The 21,651-nt window shown below is 41.2% G+C and overlaps 1 protein-coding gene across 15 annotated transcripts in view; it reads left to right on the forward strand.

Moving 5' to 3' along the window:
- LOC125976095 (ephrin type-B receptor 3) overlaps positions 1-21,651 on the forward strand; it is a 48,809-nt gene that overhangs the window by 22,113 nt on the left and 5,045 nt on the right. For 2 of the 15 annotated variants that reach the window (XM_068652129.1, XM_068652121.1), the window contains exons 2-14: positions 3,113-3,177; positions 6,254-6,926; positions 10,038-10,193; positions 11,110-11,445; positions 13,192-13,316; positions 13,924-14,107; positions 14,336-14,444; positions 15,860-15,912; positions 16,330-16,569; positions 19,251-19,498; positions 19,750-19,965; positions 20,603-20,788; positions 20,960-21,159. In XM_068652129.1, coding sequence (XP_068508230.1) covers positions 3,113-3,177; positions 6,254-6,926; positions 10,038-10,193; positions 11,110-11,445; positions 13,192-13,316; positions 13,924-14,107; positions 14,336-14,444; positions 15,860-15,912; positions 16,330-16,569; positions 19,251-19,498; positions 19,750-19,965; positions 20,603-20,788; positions 20,960-21,159 — 2,791 coding nt within the window. Of the gene's footprint in view, positions 1-3,112; positions 3,178-6,253; positions 6,927-10,037; positions 10,194-11,109; positions 11,446-13,191; positions 13,329-13,923; positions 14,108-14,335; positions 14,445-15,859; positions 15,913-16,329; positions 16,570-19,250; positions 19,499-19,749; positions 19,966-20,602; positions 20,789-20,959; positions 21,160-21,651 lie in introns of all 15 variants that reach the window. The other 13 variants (XM_068652130.1, XM_068652128.1, XM_068652122.1 and 10 more) reach the window with 12 other exon arrangements.

Below are 21,651 nucleotides of genomic sequence, written 5' to 3' on the forward strand. Positions count from 1 at the left end.
CAATTTGCTGTATTTGCAGATTTAACCACAGATATTCAAGACAGCTTCCTCACCTGTGCTCTGCAACATTCCCTTCCCTCAATTATAGTATTTCTATTGTTTATTTATTTAGTGTCTTGTTTTAACAAAGACATGTTTTAAGAGGCTTTGTAAATCCGAGTGCTGCGTGTTGAATCTGTATGTGATTGAGTGTGTGGATATGACCATAGGGATGAATGCTTCACTGACCTCCCCTGTTATTAGCCCAGCCCTGTCATTACAGGATTAAAGAGATGGTAAAGGGGTACCTTACCTTTGTGTGTGCGTGCGTGCATGTATATACCACCGTTCTGATCTTTCCAATTTGTAGTCCTACATTTTTTCCCTTGCACAATCGCACCATGCAGCGAAGACAAATGGCACCACCATGTTTGTTCCGCTAATCCCAGGTGCATTTGACCTCAATCATTAATAATGCTTAACTAAAGCATTCCCCAGATTACTCAAACATAGGCGTGCTAATTGAATAGGTTCTGTGAGCAGTAGGAGTGTGAAAAACATTTTCATTTATCATGCAAACACACTTCGACGAAGGGAGACATTTTGAGAAGGGGTCATGTCAGCGAAAGTAAACAACAGGTGGTAAGAAGTCTAGGGTACCCCGTTTGTGTGTTTTACAGTTTTGCATGATTATTCACATGATTTACTTTGTTTGCGTTTCCATGTCCTCTTAGCTACAAACACCCCACGTCTCAGTTTACAGATCCCAGAATTGGAGCATTTTTTGTGTACTGGAGATGGTCTCATATTGACTTTGGGCTTCCCCCTCCCCTCAACCTGTCCTTCTGGTTCTTTGGACACACTGATAGCATGGTTTTAAAAGATTTCCAACAAAAAAAGTCAACTTAAACAACTCCTCTGTAACAGTGCAGGTGGCTTTGGTTTTGATACAAAGTCATGAATATTTACTAATAGTCTACACAGGAGCTTTTTTTTGTTTGTTTTATTTATCATTCAAACCAAAATAGAAAGAAGATTATATACACTGACTTGTGGGGAGTGGCCAGGTTAGAGAGTGGTCAGCCAGGGTTTGGTTTTGCCCCATTGACTCAGAATTAGTGCTCCACTTTGGGCACAATACAGGGCTTTGCACCAAACACACATACACACTCCCGGTTGCATGCAAGCTCAGGCCTGGTGAGCTTCAACAATGCAGATGCATCAGGAAAGATGGTGGGGATGGTGTATGCATACTCCCGAATGATCCAAACCACAAAGTCAAACTGCACAGGTGTATACTTTGAATAACCCCCTTTCATTTCCCCACCACTCATTCTTCCTCCCTCGTTGTTACTTCTTTTTTGTACCATACTGTTCTGCTGTGTGTGTAATTCTCAGCAAGGTTAGCTATAATGATAAATTTGGCAAGACGTACATAATAATAAGAAAACACAACAGTCAGCGGAGCATTTTCGCCACTCAGCTTACTTATGACCTGCATAGCGATGAGTAACATGCCTCAAATCACCCATTGTCATGTTATGAGTCATGGGAAATTCTGCAGATAATATCCATTGACACTGAGATGAAAACACAAATCTGCGCTTGTTTGGGACAAATGCTGTCATGATACAAAGGGAGCGCATCAACAAAAGCAAACTGCTTTTGTGATTTCTTTTTTTTTTTTTTTCTAAAGCATTTTCAGCATCAGCACAGAGGCACAGAATGGTTGACAAAGCAAGCGGGCTTTGACTTTGTACAGCTGCGCGTACATTCTATTCACTTCAGCTCCTGGTGCCCCGCCCCGAGAGGGGCAAACTAAAGTGACACACACAATCAGATTTTATGTTACTTTTTGTCATAAACCTTGTTAACTCTTGCACTCCACAGTCTAACAGCCGCACACCCATATCTGTAACATTAACTCGAGGCACATGGGGGCTGTAATTCACAAGGAATTCTCAGCTGCACACACATGCTAAATTTACAGTCGTAATTCACAAGAAACTATCACTTGAATGACGTTTGTCACTTTCCTTGCTCTTCAATGCTGCAAAAGGCCTTGAAGTAATAAAGGTCTGTCGACAGCCACTGAACATGACTTGACATGCTGTTGCACTTACCGGTTTGTTTATACAAGGAAATACATTATTAAAGAATTGATCACTTAATCAATCTTTTATTGGCATCTTTATCTAGATTTGTATGTAATAGGTGACCACTGATTGCTTATGCCCATATTGTGTAATTTGTTGCACACCAGTGTCACACTGAAAAGATACAAAATGAGAGAAAGATAAAGGACTGCTATCAGTGACCAAAAGTAGCACAAGCCCAAAAATCCATCACCGCCATTTCATCATTTTATGCTATCCTGTAGCACAGCACAGTGAAATAATAACAGTAGCTTCATGCCGTGCCTCGAGCAGCAGGTAATAAAAGATTCCAAATTTATTTTCCTTCTTCCCTGCTAGCACAACGCTGGCAGCATGGAAGTAGAAAAAGCAGAAGAAGCATGAAATCGGTAAATGGAGGTTGAGAGTCGAAAAGAGGATTTTCAGCAGTGTCCATTGCCCTACCATATTGTGCTTGAGAACCGTTGTGTTTATTTGCTAGTCAAGATGTCGGTTTGTCAGCGAAACCAATTGAAGCGTGTTGACTTTTGTTGCAGTCTAGAGCGGCTCCTTTGTGTCCCCCAACTTTATCACCCCTTATACAAGCCTTCTGTCGGCTTATATATCATGTCAACTTTTACAACCGGTTACTGTAAGTGTGTTTGTGTGACAGTGCCTTGTGAAAAGCAGAACCTTTTTCTTCTTGGTGCAAACCACAGTTGTGTTTTTGTCCCACTCCTTTTGGTCTAATTAAGGCTAATTAGTTTAACAAGGAGGTGCAACAACATGGGCCACATTGCTCCACTAATCTACCACTGAGATCTCTTCTGCTTACAAACACATACAAACACATTGCTTCATTGTCTAGATCCTTTGAGTCATTAAAATAGAAGCGTTATCTCTAACAGTTTATAACGGCCATTCTCTGTTTTATGACGATGGTTGTAAATCGAGTAAAATTTCTTTTGATCTTAACCGGCATCGTTTCTCTGATCTGGATATTTTGCTTTCATTTCCAGAGACACTGATGGACACCAAGTGGGCCACTACAGAATTAGCCTGGACTTCGCACCCTGAAACTGGGGTGAGTTTATTGCGCAGTCTGTTTGATGTGTACAAAGATTTATACATGTAACACAGATCGAGTCTTCTCAGTGGATTGGTCACCAGTCTGTTATAGGGGCAGTGTGAGTACTTACAAATTGATTCAGCTTTGTCAAGAACCACATTACCAAACTGTAATATGCACTACAAAAATGTTATGTGGACTAATCACAGCAAAAGGACACTGTAAAATGTGAGGTTTATTTGAAAGTAAGTGAAATAAAGACCCACATTGCTTTAACTGCCATGCAATTCAACATACAGTAACTCAACCTATGCATATTTGTAGGAGATCAGGTTTTTGAATGTGTCTAATGGATAATTGATCCACTTTCGGATGGGTTTACAAATCCGTCAATATACTTAAAATATATAAATCTTTTCTTCTCTCAAGTTTAAACTGTCTTGGTATTGAACCATTGTACACACTGGAATCTGCCACCCACAAAGTACCAGTGACAGTTTAATTTTGTTTTTCCGTGTGATTTCCACAATAGGTTAGGAAAATGCATCAAGATATTTAAAATATAAAAGTCTGTTATTCTCTCAAGTTTAAACTGTCTTGGTATTGAACCATTGTACGCACTGGAATCTGCCACCCACAAAGTACCAGTGACGCTTTCATTTTGTTTTCCCATGTGATTTCCACAATGGCTAAGGAGAAGGCCAAAAAAGAGTCTTGACCTCTTCTCAACCATACTTCAAAGTCTACCAACACTCCTCCCAATGCCTTTGTGTGGCCCTCTCACTGTGGCCTCTGTGCTCTGAAAGGCGAGGGCCCCCATTTTTATATTTTGTTTACACCCCAACACACTGACAGGGAAAGTCGCCCCCAGCTGTTCCAAGTCATCCACCCTTCCCTTTTCTTTTACAATAAGTAACTCGCCCTTAATGAAGCCAAATTACTCAAACTGCAACAATAAAATGGCCAACCCCCTTACCATAGTCTTTGCCTCTTCACAGCCGTCCATCTTCTGCTCACTCACTCTGACCTCCCTCCCCATCAATGGCAGCAAAGAGACAGCATACAAATTCAAAAACACCTCCCTGAGCAACAGATGCTCCTTTTAAAATGATGGACAGTCTCGAGAGAGAGACTCTATATTTTCAAAAACATCAAAATGTTAGTTATTTGTTTATCAAATGTGCATATTGCTCTTATTGATATGTGATTATTTACATTTGCTACTTTTTAATTATATCATTATATTATTGAGGTGTCAGTACAGTGGCTGAGTTGACAGTGAAATACTGAGACCAGAAAGCAAGATAGAGACAGGTTGAGTCCGGAACTCTAAAAGAAAATCCTCATAATAGACTCACTCACATAATACAGTACACTATCCCGAGAGGCTCTCCTGGCTTGTCTGAGTCACAATGTCGCTGTCTCGTTTGATGGTGTTGCACAAAACAACAACAAAAAAGCTACTACTCTAAATTCCTCCTGCCCACTTCCAGCATTACAGATCCAAGACATATATAAGATTTTGTTGTTAGGAAATGTGCTATATAAATAAATGTAACTAAATAAATGAGTGAGTGAGTAAGTAAGTAAGTAAGTAAGTAAGTAAGTAAGTAAGTAAGTAAGTAAGTAAGTAAGTAAGTAAGTAAGTAAGTAAGTAAGTAAGTAAGTAAATAAATAAATAAATAAATAAATAAATAAATAGTAATAGTATCTTGCATGCATGAAAATATATTTGGTATTAAAAAATGCTTTAAATGCATGTATCTGTTATGTTTTTACAGCGATATTAGGATAGTACAAACAACAGTTGCAATAATGCTAAATATTTTCTTTTTTGTAAACACATTGAACATAGTATTTTGCACTTCAGTCTCCATTGGCGCTTCCTGCTTTTAGTCGTCCGATTGACCTGTCAGGTGATTATGGCTTCATTCTTCTGCCATACTTGCTTCTTGCCAGACCATAGTATTAATAATCCCAGGGCCGAGCTATGTCCATTTAGTACCCCTCCTTCACAGCCACTCAGGCCTTAGATGAATAGCCCCTTCCCACACGCATCCATATTTTACCCTTAATTAACATGCTCAGCACTTAAAAGGAAACAACTGGTGTGTGGTTGTGTCATAGTTCTAAATGTTCTTACGTAAACCTGCTAAGTGCTTTTCGTTTAGCTGCAGACCTTACTTTATTTATTCTTACCAGGCACAAAAAAAAAAGTCCTTCTGTAAACAGAAGGTCAATCTTGCTTTAGATAATGTTTAATGAGAGCAAAATTTTTCATCTATAAGGATTAACTACTAAATCATAACATGAGCACGCAAAACATTTGTAGTGGTTTAAATGCACACTGCAAACAAACGATGGCTAAGCTTACTAAATGAACACACACTGTTGAAAACGGAGCAGATCCCCCAGCACATACACCCACCCAGACACACTCTACTCACGGGAATCGCTGTTTGAAGTGAGACCGTTTAATTGTGGTGTCCTCATTCCGCGACTGAAAATTGCATTAGATTACAGTGTCTCACACAAAGCTTTTTATAGCCTGGTTTGTGTTCACTCATTTAATGAAGCTGGTAATCAAAGTTTAGGAAATTTGAATCTAGTTTTGTCCTTAGTAATGCATCCTTTGGGTACTGCAGTAGCATCGAAAGATGGAAAGAAACGAAGAAGAAAAAACAGAAAAGCATGAAGGTTGGAGAATTTCAAAATATTTCAGTTCAATACTTCAGTTCAAGTGCAATTGGTTATTAAGCAATGTGTGTGTTCCCTCCAAACAGGTAATGTGATTATTATGGGTTAAGAAGGTGTCAGGCTGCTCTAATTGTGATGAATCTGCAGTTCTCGTCTTTTTTTTTTTTCTTCTTATGCTCACTATACACACACTCACTCGCGGACCATTTCATTAGATACACTTGCACATCCAATCCAAGAAAGATAGTAATGTGGTTTTGATTGGCAATGAAAGTAAGACTTTGACAATATTTTGTTTTGTTTTGTAGAACTCCCTTGCTTCGGTGTTTCAAATATATAACCTCTTCCGATTTGCAACATTTCCGTCTAACCTGTTTTGTTTTTTTCTTTCTAGTGGGAAGAAGTGAGTGGCTATGATGATGCCATGAATCCCATCCGAACTTACCAAGTATGTAACGTAAGAGAGCTCAACCAGAATAACTGGCTACGCAGTGACTTTATTCCGAGGAAGGATGTGCTGCGCGTATATGTGGAGATGAAATTCACAGTGCGTGACTGCAACAGCATTCCAAACATCCCAGGCTCCTGCAAAGAGACCTTCAACCTCTTCTACTATGAGTCCGACTCAGACTCAGCCACAGCAACCAGTCCCTTCTGGATGGAAAACCCATATGTGAAAGTGGACACCATTGCCCCGGATACAAGCTTTTCTAAGCTCGATTCCGGACTGGTTAACACTAAAGTCAGAAGTTTTGGGCCACTGTCCAAAGCCGGGTTCTACTTGGCCTTCCAGGACCTTGGGGCTTGCATGTCACTCATCTCAGTGAGGGTTTTTTATAAGAAGTGCTCCACCACGATTGCAAACTTTGCAGTTTTTCCAGAAACAGCAACTGGAGCCGAGGCAACGTCTCTGGTGATTGCACCTGGAACTTGTGTCCCCAATGCCTTGGAGGTGTCTGTGCCTCTAAAGCTGTACTGCAATGGAGATGGGGAATGGATGGTTCCTGTGGGTGCCTGCACCTGCTCGGCTGGCTTTGAACCAGCCATGACGGATACGCAATGCCAAGGTGGGTTTTACATGTGGCATTTAGAAAAACATAATGCCACAACTTGCCAATTTGAACCGACTGACCCGTCAATCGTCAATGAAACACCAAAATCTGCACAACAGTCATTAGAAAAACTGACTAAATATAAATGTCTTTCCTGTCTCCTAATGCGCAACACTTTTCGGTATGAAAACTCCAAATTAAAAATACTGGTCACAAAGAACTGGCCATTCTGAGAAATGATGCAACATGAATGCAATGTCTGCAAGACAGAACAATACATTTTAGATGACACTATCAGCAAGCATTTGCCCTTTTGACCTTGGTTTAAGCCAATACACCTGGCTGCTAAATAAATGGAAATGCGGCAGAGGCTGCCTATTTATGAAAGCAGGGAGGTCCCTGATGATAGTTTCAAGGCTGATGGAGAACATAGCGAGTTCACAGAGGTTGAGAGCAAGGTGAATTTAGCCGAGCAAGGTCTCAGCTGAAATGGAGTGCAGGTGACAGCAGGAGAGGGTAGGATAAATGGAAAGTGTGTGTTGAGGGGCATGGGGGCGTAAAATTAGGCTCAGGTTGTGTAGGACAAATAGAGACAGCAGGATGAGATAAGGGGGGGAGCTGGCAAAGTTATTGATGAGGAGAGGTGATGGAGACTTGCCTGTGTATGCACACTTTGTGCATTTTCAGCACATCAGCCTCGCTGTTAGAGTTCAGAAGATGCCTTTTTGCAGAGACACAAGTGAACAAGCATTTTTCTTGCTTTACATTGAACAATCACTACAGTCAGCACATTAGGGACACTGGCACAATCTAATGGAATCCAATAGGGCTGTATTATAAATTATACATTTTGAAGTTTTTATAGACACGGTGAGAGAGGTATACCTTTAAAAATATGTTTGGTCCTCTGTTGGGAGTTCAAAACTTATAGGGCTTCTTGCATCTGAAGACAAAACTTTAATGATTTGGTCTAAATCAGTGGTTCTTAACCTGGGTTCGATCAAACCCTAGGGGTTCGGTGAGTCGGTCTCAGGGGTTCGACAGAGCCTCCACTGAGGAGGTCCAAACAAACCTGATTTCTTGTGTAAATTCTGATTTGCTAGTATGTAATTTGTTGTGAGTTCATGCATTGTGTTGGTTCTGTTCTTTGAACAAGGTTATGTTCATACACGGCTCATTTTGTGCACCAGTAAAAAAAACATCTATGTCGTGAATTTAAAAAAATATATTTTCGGTGAATGCGCATATGAAACTGGTTGGGTTCGGTACTTCCAACAAGGTTAACAACCACTGGTCTAATTAATAGTTCACCAATTCAAACAGGGCTTTCAAGTGAATTAGACATTAAAACTCCAAATCTTGCACTTGTGAACTAGCTCTTTATCAGGTATCGTTTACCGAAAAAAGTGACTGGGCATTGCTATTACGTTGCACTGTAAACCAATTTATTCCTGGTAGCATCTGGTCAAGGCCCTGATGACAAGGACTCAAGCTTTACTGGTCCAGTCATTTTTGTGTACTCGATTTTTAGTTTACCTTATAATACTCTTTTCCCGTTCTCATCTAAAGGACAGTAGCTCTCTTAGCTTGCCAATTTTAATTCAGCCCACTTTCGACTACCCCCACCTCTCCGACACCTCATTCCATTCTAATCTGAAGGCCATTTCTCTCATTAATACACCATCCGATTTACAGTAAGGACACGCGTGCATCGCTATTAATCGATGAGCCTCGCCTTTCCTTTCCTTTCCACTCATTTGCTTTGCTATTTATTTTTCTCTGCGCCACACTTTCCAACTTCCCCATTCATTTTAATCAGCTTCTTAAACTCTATGTTCTGCATGAGAGGATAAGACACAGGAGAGTGAGGAAGAGGAGGGGGGCGTTTGCAGGATTAACATTTTCACTGCCTCCATATCTTCTCCCTCTCCCTCCCTTTTTTCTACCCTCTTGTCTCTTTCTTTCTCATTCTTTAGTCGTTTCCTTAGGGGAAAATGGATAAAAGGCAGAGTATGACCTCTTTACTCGCAAGAAGTGATTGATCAGCACTTTAGAACACGGGGAAAAAAAGCTTAATTTAATGGGGAAGCTTCCTCAACCTCTTTGATTTGGCTAACATGTTGAAAATCCTGCACTTCTAACTCTCTTGAGTTGGGAAATTGCTTATGATTTTCTTTGTATTGGGTTGAACTGAAATGAACCTCAATGGGCTCAGCCAACCTATGGCTATGGCTATGCAAGAAGCCGTCTGCTCTATGTCAAGGTTATTTTTATGTGTTTATCTAGCGCTACTTCCTTTTAACCAGTGGTGTGGATAACTTTGATTAATGATTGAAGAACAAACACACTCAGCGCTAATGTATACGACACAGCCAACTGGCGGCCATGTGCTAATATTGAATTTGGGTGAAAAGGAACGCTGCAGCAGGAGCAATAAGTGGTCCGCTGCTGCGACCTCCAACCTTTTAACAGGAAGACTAAACCAAAATAAATCAAAGTCAGAAGCCGTGGTGAGAGAAAAAAAAATGCAGCTGGATCCATGAGCAACAATGAGTTGCATTATTTTTTTTTGGTATTTTATATATTATTTTGAAGTCACACATATCTTAATGAGCCAGGTTGCAAGCTGTGTTCAAATACATCTACGTATATTTATATAGTATATTTTTTTTAAAATGCATGTGCAATTAGTCCATGTTTTGGTTCCAAGGGTTACGTGATAAATTTTATTGGCTTACCTTGAACGACCTGTCCTCTCCCATATATCATTCCTTATCATATGTGGGTTGTTGAGCTTTGCGTCATGTGAAAATAGGCTGTAAAAATTATTAACCAGAAGCTCAACCGACTGCTGTAGATAAAATGCAAGTCATGCAATCTCAAACAATATTTCCAATGTAGGCCACATAGTAAAGCATAGTTGTGGAATTAAATTCTCACTAATCCTTTCAAAATGTTGTTTTTGTTCAAGGAAGATAGTGATCCATATTTCCTATTTGGAAAATGGGACATATGTTCGACCAAATATGATTGTGCATAATCCGGCAATATTCAAATTCTTTTCGGGATCAGTAAATCAGGATTAGTCACACTTTTGGTTTCCATCTTTCTTCTTTTCCATGTTAGCTTGCAGTCCCGGCACCTTCAAGTACAAGCAAGGGGAAGGCTTCTGCTTGCCTTGTCCCGCAAACAGCCGTGCTAGTGCTGGAGCGGCAAGCATTTGTTCCTGTCGAAACGGTTACTACCGCTCAGACGCAGACACACCAGACTCCCCATGCACAAGTAAGTGACGATTGCTTATATTTTCATATGTAACCTTCTGTCCTTTTCTCCATGTTCCAACAACCATTCTTTCAAAAGTAAACCTGCTGTGAGAAGTAGTCGAGACAGCTCAATTAATTTTAAACTCAATGGATATAAGGCCTAACCTTCCCTTGTGGATTTTAGGCGATCAGTAAGTGTTATCACCGCTCGGAACAGGAGTTTGTTCCCACCAGGGCACACAGAAGGCAAACACTTCTGCTTGTTTTCCCACTGTGATCTGAAACGTTATCATCCTGGCACAGCTGCCTTCAAAGAGAAGTCTATCTTTCCTCAGTGTTTTTTACAGACTCTAACTGTGGTTTTATTAAATGCAAACATGCACACATACATTCACTGGAGACTTGGGAAGAATCTACATTTGCTAGTGTGAGCTGGTTAATGGGGGTGGTGTGTGGGGATGAGTGCCCCCCAGTACAATGAGAGATAAGGTTTTGGTAATTGGATAAGAATTGCCAATGGATTCTCTCACTCACATGCCATCCCAAATTACACACACACACACACACACACACAAATGCACGCACGCACACACAGGCAGGCAGGGAGTGGAAGTGAGTATGCAACTGAAAATTGAAACATTTTTTTCCTCACTGATTGGGTGGAACAGACTCGTTAAGAGGAAAAGAAATCTGTTCCAATTAATGTGTGAAAACAATAGCACAACAAAAGGGAACATTTGTGGGTCACAAGTTGTTGATTGCAGATGTGATTGAATATATTTTAAATTAAAGTGTAATGAAGCAATCGGAAGTTTTATTGTCTCGTACATGACTGTACTGTCAAAAAGACAGATTTGGATGCATCTATTATGCACGGAGATTTAATTCGGACACATTCCCAACCTATTTTCCTCATGCCATCACGTCTTTTGCAGCTGTTCCCTCCGCCCCTCGCAATGTTATCTCCAATGTGAATGAAACCTCGCTTGTACTGGAATGGAGTGAACCAAGGGATCTGGGCGGCCGCGATGATACCTTCTACAACGTCATCTGTAAGAAGTGCCTGCCCGAACGGGGAATGTGTTCCCGCTGCGATGACAACGTGGATATGTCGCCACGTCACCTGGGTTTGACCCAGCGTAGAGTGGCGGTGCGCAACCTGCAAGCCCATACGCAGTACAGCTTTGAAATCCAAGCTGTGAATGGAGTTTCCAACAAAAGCCCTTACACACCTCAGTTTTCTGCTGTGAACATCACCACCAATCAAGCCGGTAGGTGCAGTTGTGCACTTGTGAGGCCACTCAATCCATTTATTTATAAAACATGTTTTACATAAAAATACAAAAATAAATAAAAGCTGAATAAAACATTTAATATAAAACTAATATCCTGTTGACAAATAAACACGTCTGTAAGCATAACAGATGTCAAGACATGCCACAATTCCATAAGTGGAAAATCTAAAATTGTGGTATTAATAATAAAGATTTATATCATATTAAGCATGATCTACGACTGTAGCCTGAGCCGTATCGGACATGGGCTTTGTTCAAAATATACTTAGTAAAGGACGTTTCTCACATATCCAGCATTTGCTTTGTTCGATCACCACCCCAAGTAGCAAAAAGGAGTCTGTTCAATATGTTGAAGCCTCATTATTCTAGCAACCAACTGTTCCTAATTCACTGTTCCACCAGCCTACAGCAACACCAGTAACTAGGTCAATGTAATCAGTCATTCTTTTGTTTTGCTCGTGCATTTGAAATGCATTTGAAAATTTATATTATCATAATTTTTGATGATTTCATCAGCTATTATTATTATTAGTATTATTTATTAAAATGGATGAGTTTGGCTTCTTAATGGTGAGAGACAAGTAATGGCTTTTGTTAAGGTTTTCTTTGGCTATATTTGGTTGCTTTGTTAAATTTGGTCTTCCCATTGGCTTAGACAACATAAAGGATTAGTTGTTCCCCCATCCCCCAAGTCATCTTCACTCTGTGGTCTCGTCCTTTCCCTTGGGTCTCTGATCTTCTCTGAGATGCTGTGGGAATGCCTGCTCTTTTTGGCTCATGGACTTCTATAGTCTACTATGATAGAGCCTCCTTGTTTTATGAGGGGTGGTGCCCTACAAGGGCAGAGACCAGTGTCTATTCATGGCCTAGGTCAGAGGAGAGCAGGAGGAGAGGAAAAGAGGGGCAAGAGTGCATCATCTGTGATTAGATTACTACCGGTATAGACCCAAGACCTTCCCCACATGTGCATTCAACGTTAAGAACCAAAATAAATACAAGGGTGGTGATAAGCCGCGAAGGCCAACCTCCATGGCTACTTCTACATCTGCTCCTGCAGGACAGAGCCTAATCCCCCGGCAGAAGTAAGCAGGGGATCTATCCTGGAAGCATTGTCTTTTGAGAAAGAAAGAGGTGTGGTGGAGGTCTGGGATAGGGTGGGTTTGCAGGGGAGGGTGACAGAAAGACAGAAAAAAGCTTTTGGGAGCAAAAGAGGAAGAACAGAAGGATTCCTGGGCCCAGACACAAGCAGGATTTAGAATAGAAAATGCAAGGGGCGGGGGATCAAAGAACAAAAAATGGAGTTTCCATCCTCAGTTTTAACAAGAATGGGGAGCCTGCAGGGCTTGTGTCTTGTTAAGGAAAGTGAGAAAGTTTAAGACAATGGGGTGATAGAACTGCAATGGTAATAAAACGTTAAGACTTACTGACTACTAAAATGTCAAAGAATGGTTTTAAGTATGGAAAAATGGAGAGGTTTTGAGCTCAAGTTATGAAACAAAGGCCTATATGTAGGAGAGAGTGAGTCAGGTCTGACCTGAGAAGAGAGAAAGGAGAAACCGAGATAGAGATCACTTCACTCGAAAACATAAATAAAGCCTGAAACTCATGTTGGTGGTTTATGACCGTGTTCAATTAATCCTGAATTTCTTTGACAATCTGAGAATTGAATCCCCCAAATAAAAAAAATCTGAACTATTGTGTTTTGTCTTTTATTTTTTCTAGCGCCGTCTGCAGTACCCACAGTTCACCTAATGGCAGCCACAGCGAGCACCATGAGCCTGTCCTGGCTCCCTCCAGAAAAACCCAACGGAATCATTTTGGATTATGAGATTAAGTACCATGAGAAGGTAAGAACTAATGTAAGTCCTCTAATTCAATCGAATTTCACTGACACTCATGGTCACCGTGTCGTTTGTGCATTTGCAAATGAGGAAAACAATGCCGCTGCTGATAAACACATGGTTGCAGCAAAGCAAGTCACCAGTTCCAATCTTTGTTTGCGTAATCCTCCCCGAATTAGTCGCCTCTTTCATTCTCTCCCTGCCATAGTATTTACTATATTGCCATTCTGCTTTGGATTTCTGTACACCCCTGATTCTTCTCCCTCTTTGCCTTCCACATTACCCCTTGTCTTCTCGCCATCCTTCCATTAGAAATTATTTTTCAGGGATGCACAGAACTGTGACTGGAAGTGCCTGAGGGAGTAAACAAAGGCATTGAGTGTATATCTGCTGTTTGTTGTCTTGCCCTCATCCCAATGGATTAGCAAACCAGCTCTAACGCGTCTCACTATTTCTGCTTCTTACTTTTTCATTCCCTTTTCACCAGTTAACAAAGTGAAATTGGTCAGCCGTGCTAGGAACAGTAGCTCATCTGTGTGGGATGAGGATTAATGAGACAAGCCAGGGATCTTGTACAGCATTTCTTATGTTGTTTTTCACTGATTTTTATCAGTGGCTGGCTGTCTCTCTGCAGGATCAGGGTGAAGCCATTGCTCATACAATGACGGCCCAACGGAGCAATGCCCGCATTGAAGGTCTCAAGGCTGGTACGCCTTATGTGGTGCAGGTTCGAGCACGAACAGTGGCTGGGTATGGCCGCTATAGCAGTCCAGCTGACTTCAGTACCAACCTGCAAAGTATGTCACTTTCATAAATGTTTTGTTATTCTATGGTATATGGGTTTTATAAGCAAAACTTCCATGATGGTAAAAGTAGAATGGATATACCTCTGGTTATATGGTTTGATGATACTTATACCCATTTTCCATTTAATAAAGAACCTGCATGGTGTGAGATAAAAGTCTATTCATTCATAAGTGTCAATCAATCGGGATTACAAATGTTCTTTTTGCTTCATCCTCAAGCTGACCCACCCAAACTGTGGCAGGAGCAACTACCCCTCATTGTAGGATCAGCCACTGCAGTATTCGTCTTCATCATTGCTGTTGTGGTCATCGCCATTGTCTGCCTCAGGTATAAAAATGATTAATGTCTTAAAAATGGACAACAAAAATGACATGGTGTGTCAAGCAAGGGACAAAGAAAAATCACATTTTCAAAACTTAGTTCTGTTCAAATAGTGGGACTTTTTGCCGAGTATATTTTTAGTTCAACTTGACAGAACAGAGATTGTTTCAAATGTCAACTTTGTTTACATGTCCTCCCATCCATCCCAGGACGGCGACAGTCGATTACTTGCTGTGTGCCACCAATAAGGCCACTGAATTCTAGACAGTTGTGAATCTCTGAAGACTAACCATCTTTAGTTATAACATGAATTTACACCCTGGACACGGCATGATTGAGCAGCTGTTTGACCTAATCGGCTTGGGCTCCAATTTCAGCACCAAGTGTGCAATTTTCTAACCACAAAGAGCCAAGGTGCGCCCTCGTCTGCCGTTACACTATTTGGAGGATAAAGGCTGTTCCTCTCACCTTTCACAAAGTGGAACATCACTTGGGTTTAAACATATTTGTTTGTCCCTACACAACTTATTTGTCAAGCAGACTGCCACATGTACGTGTGAAAGTTTGGCACCAACCACCGACAGGCGCCCACTCGGTTCCCTTCTCAAGCCTGCTCAGGCAGCCACTGACAAGCGTGGGCATCGGTCACGCAACAATGAATAATAATCTCCCCGGCTCCCTCTCCGCTCACCCCTCCTGCCTCTCTGCTCTCCTCTGTTTTCACACCATTTCATTGTGTCTCATGCAGGGTCTCAGTTTAACTACTGCTCTGACTGCCATAAAAGAACACAGCGAAAATAATAACACAAAAACGCTGGCCTTTGGTATATTCCGGAATCAAATTAGAATTTGAAATAAGATGCAAATCACCACCGGGTATTATTGCCCTGGTTACTGCTTACACAACAAAGGAAGCACGTAGAGATGTCATTTGGAAAATCCTGCCCTCTTGCTATGCCATCGTATTTGTCGTCACCATTCAACTTCCAGATGGGGCAAAATGGAAAATAGGCAACATAAGAGAAAGGATCTGCGGCGAAAAATAAAACCGTGGATTGGATTAAAAAGAGAGCAAGAGATAAAGAACCTGAGGAGTAACTAAGGCAAAGCAAATTAAACACTTTGCTACAATTGTAAGGAAAGAAAATAAATTGTGTCTGTTTTTCTCCAAGCTGTTTGTGGTGAAAGTACAGAGGGTTGAAGTTTCAAGTTTTACTTGCTCATTCAGGCAATGTTGTGGCACCAGCCAGCACAGATGCAATCACTATTATCTGATTTTTTTTATTCCCAAAGCAGTGTGTGGTCGTGCTGTTCCAGACATCAGTAGTGATCCCTATCTGCACTGTCACCATATTTTCACCTTGTTGTTGCTCACGTGGTTATTTAACTATTATATGCATATGTATTTTTTTTTTCAACAGAAAGCAAAGAAATGGTTCAGAGTCAGAATACACAGAGAAACTACAGCAATACAGTAAGTATCTCTGCCTGCATGTTTTTCCTTTTTGTGCCATCAATTGGAAAAAAAAACATGTTTCACCCCTGAGAAATGACTACAAGCATCTCAAAACTCTAAAAAGATGCCCTTTGATGCTTTCAGAGCACCACAAAAGCATTGCTATGTGGCTTGCCAAAATAACTGACTCATGGCATGTCATTATATGGTACCTGCGCTGAGATAGGCCTGAGATACAAGCCATGATAGCTGGAGTGGCTGGGATTTATTTTCTATTAGTGCTATCCTGCCCACACTCTGTGGTTGAAACTTAAGCCCAATCAGCTTTGTTAAGAATTGTACCAAGCAAAATGGACCAGCGCTGCTGGGTGTCATCATGTACAGCTTTTGAACTGAACTTGGCAACATAGATTCACTTTCCCGTTCTTGCCACTGAATCTCCTATAGTCACTCCGGGAATGAAGGTCTACATTGACCCGTTCACCTACGAGGACCCCAACGAAGCGGTGAGGGAGTTTGCCAAAGAGATTGATGTCTCCTGCGTGAAGATCGAGGAGGTCATCGGCGCAGGTAACCCACCAAAGCTCCTGAGCTACAGGGGGAAGACTGCTAGTCACCTCCAGGCCATACCGTTAGAGGACTTCACACCAAGCGGTACTTTCACTCAATTCATCGGTATGCCCTTACCCCTTTCCCCGTCTGACTTGTCATTTCTTAGAAATTCCTCTCTAGTATCGTAGATTTCTTCAAAATCTGACTTTTTTATTCTAATAAAAATCATTTTCGGAGGCACCCCCTACCCCCTCTTGGTCAGATGTAGCACCGTTTATGTCAGATGATTGCTTCACTTATGTTGGTAAAGTTGAACTCAGCTCATGGACTGGTTTCACAAAGTGCTTGCATATACATGCAAAACAGTTTGTTAATATCTATCTAGTCCACAAGCATCAAAGTCAAGGCCTGGGGGCCAGATACGGCCCACCACATCATCTTAGGTGGCCCGCGAAGACAAATTGTGCATCGATTTCATATATCAATTCCAAAATTTAAAATTGTTTTCACTTTTAAAAAATAGAGATCTTGTTTCATGTTTCATTTTTAAGTATTTAAACAATTTTTATTGGTGTCTGTTTTGAAAACTAGTTATTCATCAGTTTGTTGTGTAGCCTATACTATATAGTATATATATATACAATATGAGACGTTCAGACATTTATTTGGGTTGACAATTTTAATGGCCCTTTGAAGCAAACTATGACTATGATGTGGCCCGCGACAAAATAATCTAGTCAATTATGAAAGCTCCAAACTGCTTAACTGAAAAAACAATATTCATGAAATATACCTACGTAAGTCATATAAAAGGATGACATAACGGACAACACACGAAGCTACTTATTATTCCTGAAGCCGATAAGTCAGCTTTTTCATTAGTCTTAAGTCATTAAGTTAGCAAAAGTTACAAAACTTACAGGCCACAGAGAATTTCCAAAGGAGATTTAAAGTGAAATAAACATGGTTTGCCCCGTGACCCTTCTATCTATTTGCTCAATCTTTCAGGAATATATACATATACTTTTATTTTTTTTTATTTAAAAAGAAAATGGTAAGATTAAAGATCATGCAGTGTAACTGACTGCACCATTAAAAAAAGTCAAAGTCAAGTTTGAACTCAACTAAAATAGTTGTTTAGTTTTGTGAAACCAGTCCAGAGAACCAGAGAGTAGCTGTGCAAGGGTATTATTTTTTGGAAAGGAGTAATGCATGGCAACACATTCTAATTGTCTCTTGACTCAACGGAAACCAGAATTTAGGCTGTATGTGACTGTAGTCTCATTATTTTTATGTTAAAAAAAAGTTTCAAAAAATCACCTCCAGTCAGATGCTTCTAGTTTGTAAAATGTTGCCAGTTCTCTTGGGACAAATGTGGGCTGTAATACAATCATCATAACTTATTTAGTTACAGAGTGGCACTGGCTAACATTTCCCGCATATTCCCCTAGAGTAAAAGGTATATTTATAAAGAGCAGGAAATAATATTGACCCCATTGGCAAAATTGGTTGGATTCCATTTAAGTAATTTGAGAATACATTCTTCCAATCGAGTTTTGACTTTGACGCACAATCCTTGCACATAGTACTTCTTCTGGTTCGTTCTACCCCTGAAGAGCCTTCCCTGGTGTTTTTTTCTCGTTTTTTTTTAATGGTCGCCATTTTCAATATCTTTGATATCATTTATAGTTGAATCTCTGCTTAGAATTCTGGAGAAGTGTGCTAAGTGAGCTTGATTTTTCTTATGATTGTATCTGAGGCCAAATAGAAGGCGTTGTGATGGCAGAGAAGGGATTTCCTACTACTGCTTCTGCTACTACCATTACTACTGCTACTACTACTACTACTACGACAGTTCTCCTGCTGCTGAAGCTACTACTTGAAAACCGTTGCTTCCCAGCATTCGCAGTGACAACCCCGTCTTCCATGTCCCCTCCTGTCCTTTATTCCCCTCCTCCATCCTTACATTCCCGCCTCCATTGCCCACAACATCCTTCACTGTGCCACCTTTTGACTCCTGTTGTTGTGCCCATCACGCTTGGTGTAGAATCGAAACTTAAATCATCCACCGCCCCCAGAACACCCAAACTTCTTTCTCCACCTATCTCCTCCTCCCGTGTCTACTTCTCCGACCTTTCCAAAGATTAGCTCCACTTCCCCTTGTAAATGACACCTTTCCCTAATCACTACCTGATCCACTCCTATCGGCATTATTTATGTTTCTGCATCAGCTCACATTTTTGAATCAAATGCTTTTAATTCATTGGCATATAATCACTATATGCTCCTTTATCATCACCGTCCTTTGATTATGGCCTAGAGTCCTAGCTTTCTTGTGCAGTTGCCCCTGTCCCACACCTGCTGCCCAACCCCTGGCTCCTTGATTCTAACCAGTTAATTGTCCCCTCTCCCTTCTTCTCCCCCACTCTCCTCCACTTTTCCATCATACATTTTTCCCGACCCTTTTTCTGTGTCTCTGTGTGTCTCTCTCTCTATGTCTCTCTGTACTCTCTCTGTGTCTCTCTCTGTGTGTCTCTGTGTGTGTCTCTCTCTCTGTGTCTCTCTCTCTCTCTGTCTTTCTCTCTCCGTGTCTCTCTGTGTGTCTCTCTCTCTCTGTCTCTCTCTCTGTGTCTCTCTCTCTGTGTCTCTCTCTCTCTCTGTCTTTCTCTCTCCGTGTCTCTCTGTGTGTCTCTCTCTCTCTGTCTCTCTCTCTGTCTCTCTCTCTGTCTCTCTCTCTGTCTCTCTCTCTCTCTGTCTCTCTCTCTCCCGTTTCTTTCTGGCTGTCACCACCTGGGCTCTCGCAGGAGAGTTTGGTGAGGTATGCCGCGGTCGCCTCAAGCTTCCTGGCCGCCGTGAGATCATTGTTGCCATCAAGACTCTCAAAGTGGGCTACACTGACCGACAGAGGAGAGACTTCCTCTCAGAGGCATCAATCATGGGCCAGTTTGACCACCCTAATATCATCCGCTTGGAAGGCGTGGTCACCAAGAGTCGACCAGTGATGATTGTGACAGAGTTCATGGAAAATGGGGCCCTGGATTCGTTCCTAAGGGTGAGGACAAACATACATCCAGGTTTTGTTTTAGATCCATGAGATATCCCGTTTGAGTAAAACTTAAACCCTGCTCTGCAAACATTTGCACCAAAATCGGTATTTATTCCACTTACATCAGCACATTTTTAATTTTGTGCGAGACGTTGACAATTCCACAGAGAAATTGGAACTCATAAAGTACATATGCAAGATGCAATGAACCAAATAATGAGAAGATGTAAATCAAAAGTTTATTTTATCTTTCCCAGGCCAATGACGGGCAGTTCACAGTGATTCAGCTTGTTGGCATGCTGCGTGGCATCGCAGCAGGCATGAAGTACCTGTCAGATATGAATTACGTACACAGAGACTTGGCTGCCCGGAACATCCTGGTCAACAGTAATCTGGTGTGCAAGGTTTCTGACTTCGGCCTATCTCGTTTCCTTGAGGATGACCCATCAGACCCCACATACACAAGCTCACTGGTAAGTTTCCACAAGGTGTGCATTTGTGTCTGTACTTGTGCTGCATCTAACCTTCTTACTTGCTTCCTTTACTTTTACATGTATTAATAAATACATTATTAATCTGTGCCCAACTCACCAAATAATGGTCTACTCCCACTTGACACCATCATTTTGTACTAAGAGACACAGAAAAGGGTCTTGGACAGCAGAACCATGCGATAAAATAGGCTACAACATTTCTCAAGGGAAATTTGGGGTAAATCATAATCAGAGTCCAGTAATGTACCCCATTTGCAACGTATCCTACAATTATTGCTGCCGAAAATACTTTTCTAAATGAGAAATGGTTCTCAATTACCTGGTTAAACAAAGACTCAGAAAATATTAAACATATATTCCAACAAATAAAATAATAGCAATAAAAACATTGGCTTTTTCCAGTAAACATTAGTTGCCATACATACTACTTACAATTGTTGTTGTCAAAACTTCATATGTTCACTACATGTCATTGTTTTGTAACCATGCTACTAACCTTGTGTCGTACGCCTTGTACCCTTGTGTTTGTGCATAAATGTTTCCTCGGATTGCATTTATCTCACAATCTCTTTTCCTCTTGTATGTGTGTGACTGTGTTTGTGCTCCATCCCTCCAGTATTTCATGCTCACCTACTCATTCGCATATCCACAGGGAGGGAAGATTCCTATTCGATGGACGGCACCAGAGGCCATTGCCTACAGGAAGTTTACCTCAGCAAGTGACGTGTGGAGCTATGGCATTGTCATGTGGGAAGTGATGTCATATGGAGAGCGGCCGTATTGGGACATGAGCAATCAAGATGTAAGCTTATGAAGTGGCATGCTTAGATGTACCGTATTTAAGACTGTCAAATGTTTCTATTTACATTGCACGTCATACTTTATTTTCCTTGTGTCACATTATTTGGTGTTTTCTGCCTTTTTTCAGAAAGTAGAGGTCACTGTTGTTTGGTTCTTTATTGTCATTCCACAGGTGATAAATGCAGTGGAGCAGGACTATCGACTTCCCCCGCCAATGGACTGCCCCACAGCACTACATCAACTCATGTTAGACTGCTGGGTGAAAGAACGCAACCTACGGCCAAAATTCACCCAGATTGTTGCCACCCTGGATAAACTAATCCGCAATGCCGCCAGCCTCAAAGTTGTCACCAACAGCACACAGTCTACTGGGTAAGGAGAGGCGTTGGTTGAGAGATAGCAGGAACGAATGTTTACTTTGGTTGCTTCGGTCTCTAAAAAATCCAAGATGTGTACTGGTTCAGACTTAGGAGACATCATGGCTTCAGTCATGCAACTATTTCAAGACTGCTTTTGCAAACAAGGAGCTCAATTATGCTCTATGTACAGTCCATGGCACAGCTGTTATCCACTATTTCCTAGAAAGAGTTCGGAGGATATTAGGAGGCAGCGTTTGACTGATTGGGTTTGGGGAGGGGGTGACCTACCTATCTGTCCCTGCATCAGGGTCTTTTTGTCCTGAGGGAGGTCTGCAAACAATCCTGGGTTTTGCTCATGGGGGAAACTAGGGTCTCGGTTGGCCACTGTAGTGCCGTTCTTAGAAGATTAAGCTTGCGGTTAATTAGCTCGATTAAGTCGATGCAAAAGGAAGATGGGAGCGTCTTTTAATTAGCCACTAACAAGATTTAAAACGGGCCAGCAGAG

This window comes from Syngnathus scovelli, chromosome 10 (assembly GCF_024217435.2).
Source record: "Syngnathus scovelli strain Florida chromosome 10, RoL_Ssco_1.2, whole genome shotgun sequence".
In the NCBI taxonomy this organism is placed as follows: Eukaryota; Metazoa; Chordata; class Actinopteri; order Syngnathiformes; family Syngnathidae; genus Syngnathus; species Syngnathus scovelli.